This window comes from Vidua chalybeata, chromosome 12 (genome assembly GCF_026979565.1).
Source record: "Vidua chalybeata isolate OUT-0048 chromosome 12, bVidCha1 merged haplotype, whole genome shotgun sequence".
Taxonomy (NCBI): Eukaryota; Metazoa; Chordata; class Aves; order Passeriformes; family Viduidae; genus Vidua; species Vidua chalybeata.
In genome coordinates this window covers 976,988-992,758 of record NC_071541.1, presented here as the reverse complement: position 1 = coordinate 992,758, position 15,771 = coordinate 976,988, and the positions used below count along the sequence as shown (strand labels likewise).

At 55.2% G+C, this 15,771-nt stretch overlaps 1 protein-coding gene across 2 annotated transcripts in view; it reads left to right on the top strand.

Moving 5' to 3' along the window:
- Positions 1-15,771, top strand: part of GRM7 (glutamate metabotropic receptor 7) — a 230,298-nt gene that overhangs the window by 148,483 nt on the left and 66,044 nt on the right. For both annotated transcript variants that reach the window (XM_053954017.1, XM_053954016.1), the window contains exons 5-7: positions 4,075-4,215; positions 10,029-10,229; positions 15,437-15,576. In XM_053954017.1, coding sequence (XP_053809992.1) covers positions 4,075-4,215; positions 10,029-10,229; positions 15,437-15,576 — 482 coding nt within the window. The remainder of the gene's footprint in view (positions 1-4,074; positions 4,216-10,028; positions 10,230-15,436; positions 15,577-15,771) is intronic.

Here is a 15,771-nt window from a genome sequence, read left to right as displayed (position 1 = left end):
AGTGCAGTGCTTGGTCACGAACAGGGGTGAGAAGTGATTGTTCCTGCGTTTGCATTTAAGCATCCAGCGTGTTTTGTTGGGTCATCTGGTCCCCAGAGCCTCTGAGCCCAGCACTCTCAAGCTCAGCTCTGTGGGTGTGAGCTGTCTGCATGTCCTGGGGTCAGAAAGGTGAAGCACAGGCTCAGGTGTGTGGTCAGAACATCTGCCTTGTTCACCTGAGTGTTCGTGGGTCAGGCTCAGTCCTAAAAAGGGTCTAAAAGCATTTGGGATTTCCAGTGGCACAGATGGGCCTGCAGGACAGCGCTGTGGGAAGAGTAGGAACAGTCCTGGCTGCTAAAATAATCCCTGGCAGTGTCCCAGGCCAGGTTGGACAGGGCTGGGAGCACCTGGGACAGTGGGAGGTGTCCCTGCCATGGCAGGGTGGCTCTGGGTGGGCTTTAGGGTCCTTCCAGCCCAAACCATGCCAGATCCCTGTTGGCAGGCTGGGAGGGAGGGCCGTGTCCAGGGGCTGCCTCTGGCAGGGGCTCTGCAGGACCTGCCAGGATCTGCAGTGCAGGAGGGCTGGCTGCACAGGGCTGACCCCTGGGAGTGACCAGGGCTCTGTCCAGCCCTGAACCCATCCCGCTGTCACTCACCCTCTTGGCCCAGTCAACAGAAAAGAGTGGTAAAAATCATTCCCTTTTTAATAGGGATCCATATTCCTGCCCGTGAATGCAGAGGGATCATTAAAGCAATCAATGGGAATGTTATTATTTGTTATTAAATCTGTAAAGGTTCAGAGTAATTCATAGGGAATTCTATTACAGTTTTATCAGGACTCATTGATTTTGTGTTATTAAGTTACAGAGCACTTTCCCCAGAGGTCAGTGAGTTTGGCACGTGGGGAGGGTTTATTGGTGCTCTTTCCCAGCCATATGGATATTGTAGATCTTAGGACTGGATATCCCCTTTGAAATGCTCTTTTCATTAGGAGGAAAACCAAAACACACAGGTTTACAGGAAAACGTTTCAGTTGTGTGTCCGTAAAACCTGGCTGCTTTCTGAATATTCTTCTGACCCATCCATGAGAATATTTTCCTTAGGAAATTTAATCCTATAAATGGCAATCGTGGACTCACAGAACGGTTTGGGTAGAGAAATAGTGCTGGCCCTTCCAGAGAGCACAGAAATGTTCCTAAATCACTAATTTGGCATTAGTTAGCTGCAACAGGTGTCCCAGGAGTTTTAACCAATTATTTACTCACTCTGTGGCAGGCCCAGGTGAATCCCTGCCTCGGGACAAACAGAGCAGGGAGAGATGGGGGTCTCTGCCATCCCGGGGTCTCTCTTTTCCTACATTTGGGTGCATTTCATTCTGGCAAGGTTTCATTCCAGGCTGCAGTCCCCACGTGAAGGGCTGGGGAGTCGAGTGGAGCTCACAGAGTGCAGCCAAGCACTCAGTAAATCTGCAGCCCAGCACTGAGGGTTGCTCCGGTGGTTTTCTTACATTTTCCCATGGGTTGCTTGCAGTGCTTCAGGCTGGGGCTGTGCTCTGGGCTTGGCACCCTCCTGCTGCCTCTCCTGTAGGAGGCACCTACTTCTGGTCGTAATGAACTGCATCCTTTGCTGGCGAGGCTGCAGGTAAAATTTTCATTAGCTTTCAGCCTGTGTCTGGAAGGCCTCGGTGCTGGTGTTGCTGGCTGGTGTTTGGGGATGACGTGGGCTGTGCCTTCGGAGCCGGGGATGTGTGGAGAGCAGCAGGCTCAGCCCTGGGAAAGCACAGGCTAGAGCTGGGTCACTGGTACACAGAGCAGGGAGAACGGGGACTGACCCCTGTCGCCCTGGTTATCAAGAGTTTTCTAAAGCCTTCTGAGTTGACATTCTTGTAGAGAACTTTCCCACACGACTTTCTGTAAACAACCTGTTGTTTTGAATTCTTTCATAGAGGTGGAGAAATTTGATGTACAGGTAGTTTGTCCAGTGTCCTTGGAGAGGTGGCACGTTCACCCTCCAATCCACTGGCACCTTTTGAGAACTGTAAAAGATTGGAGTCAGAAAAAATAAATGAGTCTCTTCATCGTGACCAGTGGTGCGTCCTTTTTTCCTTGTGTCATCTGGTGACAGACTCCATTCCCAGTCTGCTTTGCAGTTTGAAAACACGGGGTTTGTGCTGGTTTTCTCCCTGGTGGAAGGACTGTCGTGCTAATTCCACCGTGCCAGATGGTTTTCCTTAGACTCTGCTCCAGGCTGTGCTGTGCCAGCCTGAGTCACTTTCCCCACCTATTGCAGCAGGAAGTCCTTGGCTGCAGTGCCAGGAAGGTTCCCCTTTTCATGGAAAGGTTCCCTTTTCCAGGAAGGTTCCTATTTCCATGGAAAGGTTCTGCTTTCCAGGAAGGTTCCCCTTTCCATGGAAAGGTTCCCTTTTCCAGGAAGGTTCCCCTTTTCCAGGAAGGTTCCCCTTTCCATGGAACGTGCCTCTGCAGCCCTTCCTGACTGCAGAGCCGTGGGATGCTGCAGTGCCAGGGGTGCCTTGGGCTGTGAGAGCTCATTGCTGCCATCCTTGCACCCTCCTCTCCCGGGGTGCCCGGGGTGGGAGAGCATCCCCTGAGATGCCCATCCCCAGGGGGTTTGCACCTGTAGGGTGGCAGATCATTCACCTGGGGCTCCTCTGGGCACAGCAGCACTCTCAGGTCCTCTCCACCCCTGGTCTGCTTCACCCAGGTTGGATTTGGGTATCTGAATTCCTCCACAACTTCCTTAGTGAAAGAAGAAGCTCCAGTTGTGCCTGTGCCTGGGAGGCAGGTGGGAGGGTCCCCTGAGGGGCAGAGGCTCTGGGTGCAGGCAGAGTGTCGTTATTGGACACGAAATGAGCACACAGAAGCTTGGTAAGTTCAAAAGAGAAAAAGAGCCAATTTTATTTCTGACCTCGCAATATATAGAATTCCAAAAGTGGCCGTGGATTGGAGGACGGAATTGCCACCTCTCCAACCACACTGGTCAAACCAACATCCATCAATTCTCTCCCCCCACAAAGAAGAATGCAAAACAATCATTATTTACATGAACAGCGTGAGAACTCCAGTAGAAATATGTAAGCATCAGAAGGCATGGAAAACTTTTAAAAGAACTTTAAAACTTTCAAAAAGAACTAGAAAAGAAAACTTCACACTTTTAAAAATCAGGGCAACAGCAGAGCTCTGCTGCTGCCCGCTGCAGCCCCAGCACAGGTGAGATCTGCTCCTGCTGGGGCTGCCACAGCTCCCTGGGAGAACAGGCACAAAGCTCCAGAGGGGCAGCGAGCTTTGGGAGGGTACAGCTGGCTCTGGAGAGCCCGGGGAGCCAGCAGGGTTTGGGGTGCCAGGAGCCTGTGACAGGGCTGCAGGCTGGGACAGCCTCGCCCGTCCGTGGCACCTCTGGAGCACAGGTGGCACACGCAGGTGACAAAGCTGCCCTGCTCTGTGCCAGGAGCTCTTGGCTGTGCCACTGCTCCCTCCGAGCAGCTGCTGCCAGAGAAGAGGCATGAGAAAGCACAGCAGGCTGTGTGTGTGAGCACAGGCACGCACTGACTGATGTGTGCCCCTGCAAGCCTCGTTGGCCAGGGCACACCGGAGGGCAGAGGGACAGCGGCAGGGTATGAACGATGTGCGAGGGTGGTGCTGGCCGCTGGCCCCAGGGGGGATTTGTGTGCACAGAGCTGCTGCTGACAGCCTGCCGAGATGGAGATGCCTCCCCTGGAAGTCTGGGCAGGCCAAGAGCAAAATTAGTGTCAAGCTCAGCCCAAGATCATTTATTTCCACTCCTTATTGTTACATCTCTAGTCCATGCATTTTCCTTATAACTTTCTGAAATATTGGTCTGTCTTACATTTGTCTTGCCCAGTTTTACACCTGGTAGTTAGGGTCATTGTCCTGCAGGATGCAGCTGGTGAGGAAACGTGGATTTTCTCTCTTGCCACGGTGCCCTCACGTGGACAGAGCCGTGTGCTGGGTACCGAGGGAGGCACGAGGGCAGTGCCTCGGGCATTTCTGTCTGTGCCCAGGCTGCAGCTGCCCAGTGCAGAACAGCCAGGACTCACCCTGCCCTCTCCTCCCGCAGGCTTTGACACCTATTTCACCTCTCGCACCCTGGAGAACAACAGGAGGAACGTGTGGTTTGCAGAGTACTGGGAGGAGAACTTCAACTGCAAGCTGACCATCACTGGCTCCAAGAAGGAGGACACGGACCGGAAATGCACAGGTAATTAATTAACTCCTCCTTCCCCTCCTCTGCTGGGCAATGTGGGGCCAGCAATGCTTTTATTTCAGTGAAGGGGGGCTGCAGTTTGTTTTACATGGAGGATGGAACAATTTAGGAAGGAATTCTTCCCCTGGCAGGGTGGGCAGGCCCTGGCACAGGTGCCCTGAGCAGCTGGGGCTGCCCCTGGATCCCTGGCAGTGCCCAAGGCCAGGCTGGGAGCAGCCTGGGACAGTGGGAGGTGTCCCTGCCATGGCAGGGGTGGCACTGGGTGATCCACAAGGTCCCTCCCAACCCAACCCATTCTGGGATTCCATGATTCCATGACTAGAACACCCTGGAGAAGCGCTGGGCAGAATGTGCCTCTGTGACACAGAAGCCACAGCTAGTGCTGTCACCTGATGGCCACCCCAGCCTTCCCCCAGCCGCTTCAGATGTCCCAGCAGCAGCTGAAATGTGTCAGGTTGGATGATTGCCTTGTGTTGTGATCAGGGGAAATCAGTTCATGGGATTATTTGTTTCACTTTGACTGAAAACTGGCCCAGAGGAGCGTGGAGGGAGCAGCTCAGCACTCCTGGACACAGGTCCTGGCCCAGAGGAGTGTGGAGAGAGTTTGGGCTGGAGCGTTACCCAATGCTTTGTGTGGTGAGCAGGAGGAATGTAAAAGCTCATCCGCCTTCCCCAAGAAATCCCATGGGGCTTGCTGGGTGGTGCTGAGATAAAAGCTTTTGTCTCTAATGAGAGCTGAGGCTGGGCCAGGGGATTCTGTCACTGCACAGCTGTTACAGGGCTTTGTCAGGTGACAGTGCAGGGATTTCACTGCACAGAGGCCTCCTTGTCATCCTCTGCTCCTCCAAATTACAATATGTACCCTGGCATATTGTTGGTGGCTCTCGAGCCCAGGCTCTCAGCTATTTTCATGTAAAGAACTTATGTGGAGAAGCCTTCAGACCCCTCAGGGCAGCGTGTGCAGGGTCTGTGCTGTCAGTGAGCATCAGGGAGGGTATTTGCAGAGGCTGGGTCATGGGCTGGGGCAGTGGCTGTCCCCAGGCAGGGCTGTGTGATGGTGCTGGGGGTGGATGAGCAGTGGATATTTTTCTGCCAGCACGTCCCCAGCTGCCGAATTCCACCTTGTGCAAATAAGAGCTGCCTGTTTGATACCGTGAGCACTCCACAATCTTTAAATTAAATCTCTTGTTAATGATGACTATCACCAGGTTCTCAGCAGCACTATTGTGTGAGACCCTTTGGAAATGTGTTCAATTCTTCAGGAACTGAAGCAGTCTCTGAACTCATCTCGCGTGAGCACCGACGGAGGGGATTTTGATGTCTGTCTGTGTGAATTACATGCCATAAAAATTGTCCTAGAGATACTATTTATCCCTCCTCAGACATGCCCTGTGTGGTGTGGTGATAGCAGTGAGTGCAGAGGGACCAGCTGAAGGAGAGGCAGTGGGAACTGCTCCGCTCCGCGCGGGGACGAGGGAGGGAGCCCGGCAGTTCTCAAACCTGCATCTCACTGCTGGCGTCTGAGGGAGGTGGAACAAGTGCCATTCTCCCTCTCTGTTCTCAGCACTCTGTGCTTGGAGCTTTTTTCCCTGCCTTTGCTGCAGCGTTGTTCTCCTGCGAGGATGTGCCTGGAGCCGGCCCCGGCCGCCGCGTCTCTCAGGAATCAGGATGATGAGCACTTGAGCCTCGAGTAGGAAGGGGGGGGTTAAACTGTTTGTCATCACCTTCAAATAGATCCTTTGGAAGCAAAAAATGCTCGTGTCAATAAACTGCTTTTGTGCTTCATCCTTCTCCTGACATCCCAAGGTACTCATTGCAAACCCGTGGGACAGAAGTGTGTTCTCCTGAAATCACGTTGTGTTCAAGTGTCCCAGGCGTCAGCTGCTTCACTGCTGAAGCAAATCACGGTGGTGTGTGGCTCCTGCAGGTCTCCACGTTAAAGAAAAACCAGCAAAAAAAGCACCTTCTTCTCAAAGAGGAACAGAAATGGTGCAGTTCTCAAAGATAGACAGAAATGGTGCAGTTCTCAAAGACAGACAGAAATGGTGCAGTTGTCAAAGAGGAGCAGAAATGGTGCAGTTCAGAGAGGAGCAGAAATGGTGCAGTTCAGAGAGGAGCAGAAATGGTGCAATTCTCAAAGAGGAGCAGGAATTGTGCAGTTTAAAGAGGAGCAGAAATGGTGCAGTTCTCAAAGACAGAAATGGTGCAGTTGTCAAAGACAGACAGAAATGGTGCAGTTGTCAAAGAGGAGCAGGAATGGTGCAGTTCAAAGAGGAGCAGAAATGGTGCAGATCTCAAAGACAGACAGAAATGGTGCAGTTCAAAGAGGAGCAGAAATAGTGCAGTTGTCAAAGACAGAAATGGTGCAGTTCAAAGAGGAGCAGGAATGGTGCAGTTCTCAAAGACAGAAATGGTGCAGTTCAAAGAGGAGCAGAAATGGTGTGGATGGGTTTTGTTTGTACTTTCCATGGTTTTGGTCTGACAGCACAGAGGGGCTCGTGGTTTCTTGCTGCACCCATTTTTTAGGCTGGTTCTCCAGCCTGCCCTCCGTGGGACCCCCAGGATGTCCTGACAGGTCTGTGCTGGGGGTTCTGGTCTCTCCTGCCCCTTCCCCAGAGGCGCCCACAGCACTGCTCCTACTGCTTTCATCTGGAGGAACTTGGTGCCTTTTGGGAGCTTCCTTCTCTTGCAGAGTAATTAATAATTGAATTTCTGCACTCCCATTGTACGGGAGCTGTTCCTGGAGCCTGTGGTGAAACGTTCTGCCTGACTTCTTCAGCTCAGCCTCGGAGGGGGAAATGTTCCCCACAATAATATTGAAGTTGGAATTAAAATTGTGCCCATCACTTCTGGTTTATTCCTGCCTGGAAATGGACTTTGGGCCTGATTTGCTGCTCACTGCAACAGCAGGAGGATGACACAAACTGGAGGGAACACTGTTCAGACAGGCCTATTAATTTGGTTATTTGCTGGGTTTTTTTGAAGTCTGCAGAATATTTGGCCCATAACATTTCATAATCATAACATTTGCTCTGCAGGTTCTTTGCTGCTTCAGATTTGGGTTCAACTTCTAATTGCAGTCCAATCTCTTTAGGAGGTAGCTCAGCCTGTGTTTTGGTGAAGGACAGCACACTCCCAGCTGTGTACATTCAGACATGTGTGGGGTGAGCAGTTACATTTGTCTCCACATCTGGATTTACTGTGCACAGTTCTTGATGTTTATTACCCAGCTAAGTGGCTGTTCCAGCACAGGGAAGCATCCTTGTTCTTGGAAATCCTACTGAGATTTGAAAACCTTCACTATTTTCGTGTTTGGACAGTTACATTGCTCTCAGGTTTTTCCAGGTGCGTTTTGCTTGGGTTCCTCTCCCAGATCTCTTCACTGCTGCAGGTTTTCCTCCTGCTGTGCGTGTGCCCGGCCGTGCTTCTGGAACTTGCTGTGGCTTATCAGTGTTGTTTGTGTGCAGCATTTCAATCCCAATCCCCTCCCCTGGCATCCATTCCTGCTGCATTGCTCATTTGGTTACAGAGCTGAAACCACTTAAAGGCATTTTCCTTGTCAGGGCTTGAAATCCTGATAAGTTCTGTAATCAATGAGAGGGAGTGAATAATGAAAAGGACCCTGCCTGGAACTTCACCAGCTGGAAACTCGCTTTTTCTGCTCAGCTGTTTGCAGGATTTCAGGGCTTCCAGAAGTGTTGAGATTCAAAACTGGGCGGCTTTTGGTAGAGGGTGCTTCAACCATCATGGAAGCATGGAATGGGTTGGGTTGGAAGGACCCTAAATCCCATCCCGTGCCACCCCTGCCATGGCAGGGACACCTCCCACTGTCCCAGGTGCTCCCAGCCCCAGTGTCCAACCTGGCCTTGGGCACTGCCAAGGACAAATGGACAGTTTCAGGGGAAAGGAATAAATCAGATTCCTGATTCTCAGCCTGCAGTGCCTCGTTCCAGGCTCTGAAAATCCTGCTTGGTTTGCTGCCTAATTGCAGAGCCCCCTGACCTGTTCAGGTGGCCAGAAGAGCACAAAGGCCACGGCCACCAGGCCACACTTCCCTCTGCAGCCCCAGGGCCAGGGAGGGACTAAGGCTGGAGCCTGAAACTTCCAGTGTTTAGGTTCACCTCTTCCATCCCTGCTCTTGAGCTCTGCTGCCTGCCCGTGGTTGAGTTCCCGTGCCCTGCTCTTCCACCTGCAGAGCCCCTCCGTTCCCCAGGTGCTCGCTCCGTGCCCGGGGGGATGCAGCTCTCGGGGGTGCAGCTCTCTGGGGTACAGCTTTCTGGGGTGCAGCTCTCCGGGGTGCAGTTCTCTGGGGTGCAGCTCTCGGGGGTGCAGCTCAACTCTCGGGGGTACAGCTCTCCTGGGCCATGCAGCTCTCTGGGGTACAGCTCTCCGGGGTGCAGCTCTCCGGGGTGCAGCTCTCTGGGGGTACAGCTCTCCTGGGCCATGCAGCTCTCAAGGGTGCAGTTCTCGGGGGTGCAGCTCTCTGGGGTACAGCTCTCCTGGGCCATGCAGCTCTCTGGAGTACAGCTCTCTGGAGTGCAGCTCTCCGGGGTGCAGCTCTCGGGGGTGTAGCTCTCTGGGGTGCAGCTCTCCGGGGTGCAGCTCTCTGGAGTGCAGCTCTCTGGAGTGCAGCTCTCGGGGGTGCAGCTCTCCGGGGTGCAGCTCTCTGGGGTACAGCTCTCCGGGGTACAGCTCTCTGGGGGTGCAACTCTCTGGGGGTGCAGCTCTCTGGGGTACAGCTCTCGGGGGTGCAGCTCTCCGGGGTACAGCTCTCGGGGGTGCAGCTCTCCGGGATACAGCTCTCCGGGGTACAGCTCTCCGGGGTGCAGCTCTCCGGGGTACAACTCTCCGGGGTGCAGCTCTCTGGGGTACAGCTCTCGGGGGTGCAGCTCTCCGGGGTACAGCTCTCGGGGGTACAGCTCTCCGGGGTACAGCTCTCCGGGGTACAGCTCTCCGGGGTGCAGCTCTCCGGGGTACAACTCTCCGGGGTGCAGCTCTCTGGGGTACAGCTCTCCGGGGTACAGCTCTCGGGGGTGCAGCTCTCCGGGATACAGCTCTCTGGGGTACAGCTCTCCGGGATACAGCTCTCCGGGGTACAGCTCTCCGGGGTACAGCTCTCCGCGGCCGTGCTTCCCGCACAGGAGCGGCTCCCACACGGAGCACGGATCAGCTTGGGGATTCCAAAGGTTCTCTCCTGCTGCGGGATTTCAGAGGCACTCACGGGATTCGGCAGGGCCTCTGAGGCTCTGCAGGCTGGGGAGCAGTGGTGACAGTGACGGCAGCATCCCGAGGTGCCGTTAATTGCCCGCTAATTGCCCGTTAATTGCCGGCACGTCCCTCAGTCCTCCGCAGCCCCTTCGGTGGCTTCTCTGAAGTGACTCTTCCTTCCCTTGATCCGGCTTTGACTTTCAGTTAGAGCCCGGGATTTGCAGCAGAACAGAACACCAGGTTTTAAATTCCAGCTGTGCCTGGCTGTAAGTGCTCTCCTGGCCCAGGGCCGGGCTCTGGGAGCGGTCCGAGCCCGGGGCTGGCTCTGAGGAGCTCCCTGCGGGCTCGGGCTTCACATCGCGAGCAGGGCAGCATTGGTTTCTCTGGATTACAGAGAGTAACTCGCGAGAAGAGTCGGTGATTCCGGCAGCAAGGACGGAGGTTTGGTTATGTTTTCGTTAATAACGCTGCAGCTCAGAACGTTTTACGGTGCTGACCGAAGGCGCGGTTCCTCGGCGAGCGCTGCGCGGCTCCGCTGGCGTTCGGTGCCAGGGGAGCGCTGTCCCCGCTGGCCCTGAGTGCCCCCCGTGTCCCCGCAGGGCAGGAGCGCATCGGGAAGGACTCGCCCTACGAGCAGGAGGGGAAGGTGCAGTTCGTGATCGACGCCGTGTACGCCATGGCCCACGCCCTGCACCACATGAACCGCGACCTGTGCGCCGACAGCGCCGGGCTGTGCCCCGAGATGGAGCACGCGGGGGGCAAGAGGCTGCTCAAGTACATCCGCAGCGTCAACTTCAACGGTGAGACACGGCCCCGGGCACCTGCTGCCCCCGCCTGACCCCCGTCACCTACTGACATCCCTCAGTCACCTACTGACATCCCCTGGGTCACCTACTGACACCCCTGTCACCTACTGATCACATCCTGTCACATACTGATCACCCCTTGTCACCTACTGATCACATCCTGTCACCTACTGACATCCCTGTGACCTACTGACCCCCTGTCATCTACTGACCCCCTGTCATCTACTGACACCCCCTGTGACCTACTGACCCCCCTGTGACCTACTGACATCCCCCTGTCATCTACTGATCACCCCTTGTCACCTACTGATCACACCCTGTCACCTACTGACATCCCCCTGTCATCTACTGACACCCCCTGGGTCACCTACTGATCCCTCCTGTCCCCTGCTGACCCCCACCATGGAGCTGGGGCTGGGCAGGGGTTGCTCTGTGAGCAGATCCCTGCTCCCTGCTGCTCCAGGGGATTTCTCCTGCCTCCCAAGGTGGGGCAGTGGAGCTGTGTGTGACAGGGACAGCATGGCCTGTCCTGCTGCTGCTCTCAGTGTCCCCAGCCCCAGAGCCGGGCATCCTCCTGCTGGGGAACAGCTCTGCTCAGCCCCGTGCAGCTGGGACCACCCTGTCCTGAGCTGGGACGACCCTGTCCTGAGCTGGGACCATCCTGCCCTGAGCTGGGACCACCCTGTCCTGAGCTGGGACCACCCTGCCCTGAGCTGGGACCATCCTGCCCTGAGCTGGGACCACCCTGTCCTGAGCTGGGACCACCCTGCCCTGAGCTGGGACCACCCTGTCCTGAGCTGGGACCACCCTGCTGGCCCTGCCATGAGCTGGGACCACCCTGTCCTGAGCTGGGACCACCCTGCTGGCCCTGTCCTGAGCTGGGACCACCCTGCCCTGAGCTGGGACCATCCTGTCCTGAGCTGGGACCATCCTGTCCTGAGCTGGAACCACCCTGCCCTGAGCTGGGACCATCCTGTCCTGAGCTGGAACCATCCTGCCCTGAGCTGGGACCACCCTGCTGGTCCTGCCCTGAGCTGGGACCACCCTGTCCTGAGCTGGGACCACCCTGCTGGTCCTGCCCTGAGCTGGGACCACCCTGTCCTGAGCTGGGACCACCCTGTCCTGAGCTGGGACCATCCTGTCCTGAGCTGGGACCACCCTGTCCTGAGCTGGGACCACCCTGCTGGCCCTGTCCTGAGCTGGGACCACCCTGCTGGCCCTGCTTTGGGCCTTGCCCTCCTTGCAGAGGTGCTGCCATCAATGCAGCCAGGGCTGGAGCCAGGCTGTGCTGGAGAGAGGCTGGATCTGAGTGAGGAGCTCAGTGTGCATTTTGTGATCATGTCCTGGAGGACAAAAGGCCCAAAATATGGAAGACTTTAAACCTCAAGTGCTCACACAGTGAAATTCTGGAAGTTTTGAAGCGCAGCTGTGTTTTGCCAGTGAAAAGCTGAAGATGCTGTTCATGGGAGCCCCTCGGGTGCCCAAACTGCCAGGAACGTGCCCTGAGTGACAAACACCCTGGCTGGTGACACCTGTGTAACTCCTGTCCTCCTCTCCATAATTCATTCCTCATCTTGCAGTGATTAAGAGATCGAAACCCTGCAAATTCAGTCAGATTGTGTCTGGGTTTGAGGGCTTCCTGCAGGTGTCAAGTGCCCCGTGTCTGTGTGGGGAGAAGGCAGCTCCTTTGTTGGGAACTGAATTAAATTGTCACAGCTCTGCATGAGCAAGAAGCTGCAGCCTGGAGACTGGCAGAGGTTCTGAACTGCTTACTGGGCTCAGCAAAATCTGGGAAATCGTAACAGAAAGAAAATAAATCCTAAATGATCAGTGAAACCAGTGAAATAACGACATGTTTTAATGATTGGAAGATCAAGGGTTATTTCTGAAACACCTGTTTCCTCTCTGCGATGAGGTTTTCATACATCACTTTTTATTAATTTCATTATTTCATGAAAGGAGCCTGAGCTGAGGCTGGAAGGCTGCAGTGATGCAAACCAGGAGTGACAGAGCCTGCAGACAGGCGGCACAGAAAGGGCTCCAGAGCCTCACCCAGAGGTTAAGGAGGGCTGGCCCCTGCTGAGCAGAGCCTTGGCTGGAGCCCAATTACAGCAGCTTCCAAGGCAGGAGCGGGACACCTTTGCGTGCCCCGAGGCCAGCGGTGCTTCCCTCTCGCAGCTGCTCCGTGGATCCTCCCCAGCCTGGCTGTGTCACTGCGGCTCAGGGCGCTGCCAGCGCCGTGCGCTCCTGCCTGGCCCCGTGCAGAGCCGGGCACGGTGGCACGGTGCCTCCGGGGGCTCTGCAGTGCCCAGCCCGCGGTGCCGTGAGCCCTGCTGGAGCCACGGGCACCCCCGGCCACTTCAAAAGCCCCTGCTGGGGGCTGGGGAGCTGTCCCCGTGCTGCGGGGTGTTCTTGGCTGTGTCCCCTGAGGGTTTGTCCCAGCGCTGGCTGTGGCGTGGCCGTGACAGTGGTGTCCATCCTCCATCTGCCTCCTGACCAGCAGCCCTGGACCTTCCTCTGCGTGTCTCTTGCATTTTGGGAGCCTCACCTGAGCTCCTGCCGTTCCAGATGTCCTTTTCTTGTCGGCTCTGACAAAGCTGAGCCTAACTCACCCTAAGCAGCCCTAAGAGTCGTGATCAGCCAAATCCCATTTAGCACTTTGCTGCCTTTCTGAGGAGCCAAGGAATTACAGCCATTGCTTCTGATTGACTCTAAGTGTTTCCACTCAAATGTATTCTGGCTACATGAATCTGTAATGACAATTAAATATCTGCCTGGTGCTCACTAGGAACCAGCGAGGAGAGATTTCAGTGGGAGATTTTCTGTACCAGCCTTTGAACTGAATTTGTATCTGATCTCAGAGGATTGTAGGAGAGACAGGAAACAATTTACCCGGGCTGGAATGGAGACTATGCTAATTCACTCCTTCAAATCTTTTCTTCACTCCCTGGAATTCAATGAAGAATGGGAATCATGAAGAAAACGATAATCTTAAAGTTCAGTGCTACAACAGGAGAGATTTTTCATTGCTTTAGGGGGAAAAAGTTACACAGGAGGAGGAAGCTTTGAATATAGATATGCTGGAGGATTGTCATAATCTTCAATCTTGACACAATATTACTCTACCCTACCGAAACCTATTTTAATATGTCTGGAAATAAATGTCACCCTGGAAGGTTGCCCCTGGAGCTCTGAGGAGATGAGGCAGTGCTTTGAGTTCTCCTCTTGGGAAGGTTCCCAGCCAGTGCTGAGGTGATTCAAATGCAGGTGTCCTGCTGAGAGCTCACCTGAGGTCAGGTGTCAGGGCAGCTCCAGGCTTTGCCAGCAGCAGGAAGGGTTGGGACTCCCTTGCCCTGCACTTGCCCGTGTTTGTCACTTGAGTACACGGTAAATAAAGTGAATTTAGGGTCCTGCTCTGGCTCTGCCAAGACACTCCCGTGGCAGTGCCACAGAGCCCGGATCAGGGAATGCACAAGGAGTGTTCTTCCCAAATCCAGGAGTGCACAGGGAATGCTCTTCCCAAATCAGGGAGTGCACAGGGAATGCTCTTCCCAGATCAGGGAGTGCACAGGGAGTGCTCTTCCCAAATCCAGGAGTGCACTGGGAATGCTCTTCCCAAATCAGGGAGTGCACAGGGAATGCTCTTCCCAGATCAGGGAGTGCACAGGGAGTGCTCTTCCCAAATCCAGGAGTGCACAGGGAATGCTCTTCCCAAATCAGGGAGTGCACAGGGAATGCTCTTCCCAGCCCAGGGAGTGCACAGGGAATGCTCTTCCCAGATCAGGGAGTGCACAGGGAATGCTCTTCCCAAATCCAGGAGTGCACAGGGAGTGCTCTTCCCAAATCAGGGATTGCACAGGGAATGCTCTTCCCAAATCCAGGATTGCACAGGGAATGCTCTTCCCAGCCCAGGGAGTGCACAGGGAATGCTCTTCCCAGCCCAGGGATTGCACAGGGAATGCTCTTCCCAAATCAGGGAGTGCACAGGGAATGCTCTTCCCAAATCAGGGAGTGCACAGGGAATGCTCTTCCCAGATCAGGGATTGCACAGGGAATGCTCTTCCCAAATCCAGGAGTGCACAGGGAATGCTCTTCCCAAATCCAGGAGTGCACAGGGAATGCTCTTCCCATATCAGGGAGTGCACAGGGAATGCTCTTCCCAAATCAGGGAGTGCACTGGGAATGCTCTTCCCAAATCAGGGAGTGCACAGGGAATGCTCTTCCCAAATCAGGGAGTGCACAGGGAATGCTCTTCCCAGCCCAGGGATTGCACAGGGAATGCTCTTCCCAAACCAGGGAGTGCACAGGGAATGCTCTTCCCAGCCCAGGGATTGCACAGGGAATGCTCTTCCCAAACCAGGGAGTGCACAGGGAATGCTCTTCCCAAATCCAGGAGTGCACTGGGAATGCTCTTCCCAGATCAGGGAGTGCACAGGGAGTGCTCTTCCCAAATCCAGGAGTGCACAGGGAGTGCTCTTCCCAAATCAGGGAGTGCACAGGGAGTGCTCTTCCCAGCCCAGGGATTGCACAGGGAATGCTCTTCCCAAATCAGGGAATGCACAGGGAATGCTCTTCCCAGCCCAGGGAGTGCACTGGGAATGCTCTTCCCAAATCCAGGAGTGCACAAGGAGTACTCTTCCCAAATCCAGGTGTGCACTGGGAATGCTCTTCCCAGCCCAGGGAGTGCACTGGGAATGCTCTTCCCAAAGGCTGCTCTGTCCTCTCGATGACGGAATGGAACATGCTGTGGAGGAGGAGGAGGCTATTCCTGGATGCCAGTCCAGGCTGGCTTGTGACAGCAGCCTCTCTCAGAAGCAGCTGGGCCGTTTTCTGGAGGGGGAAGGCAGCATTTAGAGGCTGCCTCCACAGGAGTGGTTTTACGGGAGAGCTCCCAGGGGACGGGGAGATGGGAGGCAGGGCAGGAAGAAAAGCCCTCTGACATTTGTGGCCTCGGGCAGGGCAGGGTGAGGTGAGGCTCACCTGGGCGTGCTGTGTGGGTGTGCAGGCAGCAGGGCAGGGCAGGGATGGCTCTGTGGAGAGGGCTGGGTGATGGCAGCGTCCCCAGGGCCCGCTCTGGATGGCTGCAGGATGGAGGGGCCTTGGCCCGCAGCGCGTTTCCAGTGTGAAAGAAAGCTCAGACAAACGACTGGCTAAGGATTTGCTGCTGGGTGGTTGGATTTTGTCTTGTTTCCTTCCCCCAGGCAGTGCTGGCACTCCAGTGATGTTCAACAAGAACGGGGACGCCCCGGGGCGCTACGACATCTTCCAGTACCACAGCAGCAACACCAGCACGCCCGGCTACCGCCTGGTGGGCCAGTGGACAGACGACCTGCAGCTCAACGTGAGTCCCCCTGCTCCTTTGGGGCCAGCAGGGATCTTTGCTGTTTCCTCACAGCTCCACAGTGGGGGTTTTGCACGTTGTCTCCTTCTCCTCTGTCCTGCATCCTCCTCGCTGTACCCAGAGAGCCAGAGCTCCTCAGACTAACAGAGACATGAGGTGCTCGTGCAAATTTTCTTACTTCTGCATGTCTGCAGT